Here is a 6,449-nt window from a genome sequence, read left to right on the forward strand (position 1 = left end):
GACGAAATGATATTCATCACTCTTAGGCTTCTTCACAGGCAAGATGGGTGTGTTAAAAGCTGATGTGCATTCACGGAGAAGGCCATACTCCAGGAACTGTTCAACTAACAGCTTCACTCCTTTCCTGGCTTCCATCCGCATTGGATATTGTTTCACACATGGAGGCTGGGCCCCTGGCAAAAGTTGAATCTTTACAGGGTCAGCATTTTAGCCTTTCCGGGTCGATGACCTGCCCATACCCATGGAACAACAGCATCGAGCAGGGTTTGAGGGATATCCGGTGTACTTTCCTCTCGGAGAAGGCCGAGAAGGCAAGCCTGCAAATGCCACCCCTTTTCAGAAGGCACTGTTAAAAACATTTGCCCATCCTGGAACGACAACGTAGCATGCAATTTACAGAGGAGGTCTCTTCCTAAAAGGGGAACAGGGCAGTCTGGCATGTACAAAAATTGATGGGTGACTTCAGTCTGCCCAAGATTACAGGTCATTGGCTGTAAAAAAGGGTCGTGTTACTGCCTTCCCTGTAATCCCTACCACCGGCGCAGCCTTTTTACTTAAAGGTTTCAGTTTTTGAGTTAAGACAGAATGGGCAGCACCTGTATCAACGAGAAAATTTACCAATTCATCTTTGTCCCCTAGTTGCATTTTAACCAGAGGCTCATCAGGGGACACTGGGATCTGGGTTATCTTTCCCTCCCGGGCCTCCGGTGTCCTTCAATCTGAATCCCTTCCAAAAGCAAACAGTCCACTGCTCTCCTCTTTTTTCTTTTCACCTTCCCCAACTTTCTGACGGGGGCATTCCCGCCTCCAATGTCCTTTTTGTTTGCAATAGGCACACTGATCTTTCTCTAATGGATCCCGTCTCTGAGGCTGTCTCCAGGATCCCTCATTTCTAGGTTTTCCCGTGATTGCAGCTGCCAGTAGGGCTGCCTGCATTTTTATCTTTCTCTCCTCTTTTTTTGTCCTGTTGCTTTTCCTGAACACTTTCTCGGTTAGTAAATACTTGGTAAGCAATATCTACTAGTTGGGAAATAGGCATACCTGTTGCTCCGTCTGTCTTCTGCAATTTCTTTCTAATGTCCGGTGCACTCTGACCTATAAAAATCATATTTACCATGCGAGCGTTTGATGTATCCTCCGGGTTCTCACGAGTGTATTGTCTGAAAGTAGTGTAAATTCTTTCCAAGAAAGCACTCGGGGTCTCATTTGTCTCCTGTCGGACCTCATACACCTTACTGAGATTCTGGGGTTTTTTCACAGCATCTCTCAATCCTTGGAGGATATATTCTCGATAGGCACGGATAGAGGTCATATCTTGGTCTGGTTTCCAATCTGGCTCCTGGGTGGGGACATGATTGTCCCTATTTCCTTGCAAGTTCCCTGCAGTAATCTCCTTTTCCACGTACTCATGGGCTTTGCCCACTACCATTCTCCTCTCCTCTGGTGTCAACAGGATATCTAAAAGAGACTGAACATCTGCCCAGGTTGGGTTATGGGTTTTGAAAATCATTTTAAACAGGTTATGTACCTTTTCAGTACCTTCTCTCAAGCTGGGGGTATTGTTCCGCCAATTATACAAATCTGATGTAGTGAAGGAATGTGCACAAAGGTTCGACGGTAGGTTGGCTCCCCATCATCTTCTAGAGGCCCAGGTACCACTTGTTCTCTTAGGGGAAATACCCCATTTTCCTTCCCACGGCCAGGATCAGATTCCCTGTGATGTTTTCCCTTAACCCCGGAGTCTGCTCTTAACTGTACTCTCCACCCACCTCCCGGGGTTATATCAGGAGAAGTTGGGGAATCTGGAGATTGCCAAGCACCGGGCAGCCAGGGTTGGTGCTGTTCCAGATTCCTAGGTCGGGGAGTATTTTCAGTCTCCGCCTCGGGGGGGAAGAAGCAGGAAGAGCAGATGCCAGCAAGGAATCAGCTGTATCAGGAGGAGGAGGAGGAAGAGGAAGAGAATACGGTAAAGGCAGCAGAGGGGGAAGAGCCTCCGGCTCCGGACAGTCCAGGACAGGATTTATAGTTGGTCCTGTCAAAGTCATCTCACAGACCCCAACTCCCTCCCCCAGTCCACATTCCTCCAAAACCTTTCTATTTCTACAAAGAGACATAAACGCTTGTGCATACATCAATTCCTCCCATTTACCATTCTGCCGGCAGAACAAAATCAATTGTAAGATAGTATTATAATTAACACTTCCCTCCGGAGGCCAATGTTCTTGATCATCTAGCTGATAGCGTGGCCATGCAGTTTCACAGAAGAATTTAGCTTTCTTCCTAGTCATAGGATCTCCACCAAACTCTGCCCAATGTCCCAATGCACAAGAGAGGGGGGTACATTTCCTAACCTTACTGTTAATAGTACCCATCTCAGGGCTGCCTTCCCGGTCCTGACCGTCCGACTTACCTGGGATCCAGGGATCTGTTCTTAGTCCTCGTCCTCACAGGGGAAAAATCACTGGTCTTGGACTCGGGCCAGACAGAATACTTACAGAGATAATCCCAGGCAGGCGTGCTGACGGTAGGCCTTATGCCCTTTTTACCCTCTCACCCAGGTGCCTGTTACTGGTACTTTCACTCTATGGCTTTGCACCGTGCACCGTTAGGCTACTCAGCAATCCAGCTCCCCCTGAAACACAAGTCTCACCGGGAAAAGAGATCCTGGGGCGCGCCTGATATTTGATAAGGAAGAGCTGTGTCTGGTCATCAGTTAGTCCGGGCAAAGCTATCTAAGGCAGTCCCATCTGGGGTGCCAAAAACTGTTGAGCCCCAGCTCAAGTCTGGGATCGTGCCCGGTATGCAAAAGCCAATAAAGATACCAGGGGTGAAAGTATAAAGAAGATTTATTGCTAGCAATAGAAGGTGCAAGCGGAATCATTTCACGTAACAAGCACACAGATTCTTAATTCTAAGCATCTTTTATACAGGAGTATTGGACCTTCATAAGCATTCTTGTTTGCTAATTGGTTATAAGGGAGTGACGCAAGGAGTTCTTTACTGAGCATGTCTCTATACCTGTGTTTTAGCTATGTATCTCATTTCCATACATGTATGTTTCATTAGCATACTTTCTCCCCACCTAGGGGTGTGAATCTTAATATTTAAATCAGCTCTTTGCCCTAGTCCTCTGATTCTGCCTTTGTTTTCAAGCCTCCTTTATCTAAGACTGTCTCCTCCTTATCATTGCAGATGGGCATTAGTTACATAACAGAGACTTTTGCTTGGGCTTTGTATAGTGGTTTCTAGGTCGAACCTGACACTAGGATAGTGCAGGGGCTGTGTGAGATGCACTGGTTCTGGGGAATGTGGGGATGGGAGTGATTCAGAGTAGGTGGAGTCATAACTCAAATCTCCTTGTTACCCAGCATCATGTCCTGGTCAACAGAACTGGTTGGGGAGTGGTAAACTGTACTCAAAAAGTATTGTAATAAAGATCTTTCTTCCTTCCTGGACCAGCAAAATCAAGGTATCAATTATGTGTCTCTGAGGAACAATGCGTCTTGAGGCTCCTCTTGTGGCATTGCAGCTACCCGCATTCCCCTACTTTGAGCTGTACACATGCACAGTCTAGTTCAAAGTGAAACTAAGAATGTCATCAGTTATGTTTAGGGGAAAGTCCTTGGCTTTTCTTCCCTTTTTTCCTCACAAATAAAGAGTTAAGAAAGATTGTATTCTATTTGTCAGGGGATGTAAGTGGCAGCTGTAGTGGTACAACAGGCCTTCCAGCTTTTGTGGTCCATCTTAATAGTAAAAAATATTTAAGCAATATATGTTGTAGTAATTTCAGCCTTTTGAAGCTCATATCTTCATGATGATTTCATTACAGATTAAGATATCTTCCTAGGAAGACTATAAGAGCTGCTTTGCAGCAATTGCACACTATTACATTAACAAGCATTTAAATTGATACTGTATTGCAAAAAGAGTGCATTGCTACTGTGTACTGCATTATCTATGGAAGTTTATCTTTCAGTTATTTGGGACTTAAGAACTGTTGATGACCTCTCAACCTATTTGAAATCTGATTATGTTTTAGAAATAATTTGAATGCTTATGGTTATTATGAAATATAATATCAAGCAAAAATTACACAGAAGTATTATTAAGAACTTTAACTGGATTACACCAAATCTCAGAAAATCCATTTTAATTTCTTACTGACATTCTCTGCAACTAAATATGTTTTTTGAATATTTAGATTTTCTAGCTTTTACTGAATCCCTTCTTTTTCCCTGTGTAAAGAAGTGGTTTGTTCTGTTCCATATAATATTATTTCTTTTTGTTTTTTTTCCTTTATCGTACAGCAGCTGTTACCTAAAATTACTTTTGTTCACCAATAATGTAATTATATTAACTTGTGTCTCTAACTCTGTGCACTGAAGCTTCATTTAAAAGATCTTTATAACAGCACTGAACTGGCACTTATGATTAGAAGTTTTTGATTTCTATTACCAATGCTTCATACATCAAGTGTATGTGGATTTAGTTGAATTTTTGCATTTGACTGCACCCTGCTGGCTTTCACTATGCTAGTAGAAAGGACATTTTCATTGAGTGTTTGTGTGTTAGCTTCTTCAGTCTGAATAAAATGATGGAAAATATGGTGCAGTTGTGTTCAGTAATGTATACTGTAATTTGTATTTATTTATCTGAACATAAGAATTAACATGCCTTGAAATCAGCCTTTCCTCAGTTTAATTCTTAAAGTTAGGTTGTATACATGTGACTTCATTTTTAAAGTATTGGGATCAAGTGCTATAGTACACCAACATCCAAGTATCTTGAGAACAGTTGAATGCTTGTTTTTATATAAAATAACTTATTTAGCTATTTGAAACATTTTTCTTCTAATAATCCATATGAGTTACCTTTATCTTTTACAACTTGCAGGCACAATATATTTTTTTGCATCAGTGTGTTTTGGACCTATTGACAAGCAGAGGAAGCAGTCAGCCCATATGTTTTGTAAATTATTCAGCATTGCAAAAGATGGACTCTTTGGATGCCATGGAAGGTAAATAGATCCAGATTGCACTACAAAGTTATTTTTTTCCTAGAAGGTGCATTGATTTCTCAATACTAACGACCATTTCTGATGAGTGCTTGGATAAGCCCAACGTTCTAACTTTCTGCTGACCTTTAACATATATAATGGTAGCAGTCTTTGCTCAAGTTATAAATTGTTTTCCCATGAAAGATCTTTAAAATATGTATTTATTAACTAGTATCCATAATTGGGTAACATTCATTAAAAAGCAGCATCATTTAAAAATTGTTTGTTTCTGTTGCAGGTGATGTGGAACTTGAATGGGAAGAAACTACCATGTAAATACTTGGGACAAATATTATTAGGTCTTGGAAAACAAAATGGTTTTTTTCTAAGTTCAGGGGCCAAAGTAAATTCCCCTATTACAATGAATTAAATAGAAAGCATCATTTTAAAAAATATTGAAATGATTCTTCTCCTTGCAATGTGCCTTCATTAATGTGGTAAACTATTTTGTTCAAATAACTAGACAATAAAGAACAGCAATACTTTGCACCAGCTGCAGTTCTGGTGTTACATACCATAAATACTGTATTCAGTATGTATTTAAATTAAAAGTGTGCTCTGAACAAATTCTCTTTCTTATCTTGTAAAAGATGAGAAGTTATCTTGTAAAAGATTAAAAGGAGCCAAACGTGATGTAAAATTTTCATATTCCTAGCGTGTATACTTCAGTGTGAATTTGCTGTAGTCTTTGTGTTTGGTTTTGAGTAAAAGCAACAATTCCTTGACACAGTTGAATTAGTTTGGCCTCAAGGGTGTTGACAATTCTTGTGGATTACTTCCAGTACTGTCACAATGATCTTTACCTAAATGTATGTTCTTGTGTTTTGAATCTTCTGTTTTATGAGTGCTAGGATATCATCTCATGATCCCGAACAGCTGAAGAGACACCCTCTGACACTCTGAGGATTATTCAGCTTTTACACAGCACACAGTAGCTCTTCGGGGACACTTGGGGCTATTTAAGCTAACTTGTGATCAGTGGGTTGTTTTTCTAAATGTGATTGGTGGTTACACATGCTTGGTGATGAAAAATTATATCTCACATTCCTACTACTTTTGTAAAACTGATACAATAAAGTTTTAAATTTATTACATATGATAATGTATGGTAGATTGATTTAAGTAATATAATGTATATTATTCTTTCAAATGAACTGTATACAGTGTTGTATGGTATCTTCGTCAGAAATACCCAAGCTATCTATAGTAATATATTTTATAATTCTAGTACATAAAATAAAACTTTGTTGTTTCCACAGTGAAATAAATAAGTTTGCCGCCGTTGTAGAGGAAACTGATGAAAAAACTGCATGTCCTCTTTCCTGTGGCTGCATTACCAAAAGTAGATTGAAATGGGAATGGGAGAATAAGAAAACTCTCACTAGAGCAAGAA

General features: G+C 40.4%; 1 protein-coding gene across 2 annotated transcripts in view; it reads left to right on the forward strand.

Annotated features, from left to right (window-relative positions):
* Positions 1–6,247, forward strand: part of PTPRQ (protein tyrosine phosphatase, receptor type Q) — a 239,951-nt gene extending 233,704 nt beyond the window's left edge. For both annotated transcript variants that reach the window (XM_025191547.1, XM_025191548.1), the window contains 2 exons: positions 4,894–5,017; positions 5,295–6,247. In XM_025191547.1, coding sequence (XP_025047332.1) covers positions 4,894–5,017; positions 5,295–5,332 — 162 coding nt within the window. In that variant the 3' untranslated portion in view covers positions 5,333–6,247. The remainder of the gene's footprint in view (positions 1–4,893; positions 5,018–5,294) is intronic.
* The last annotated feature ends 202 nt before the right edge of the window (positions 6,248–6,449 follow it).

The sequence above is a fragment of the Alligator sinensis genome, unplaced genomic scaffold (genome assembly GCF_000455745.1).
Source record: "Alligator sinensis unplaced genomic scaffold, ASM45574v1 scaffold672_1, whole genome shotgun sequence".
NCBI lineage: Eukaryota > Metazoa > Chordata > Crocodylia > Alligatoridae > Alligator > Alligator sinensis.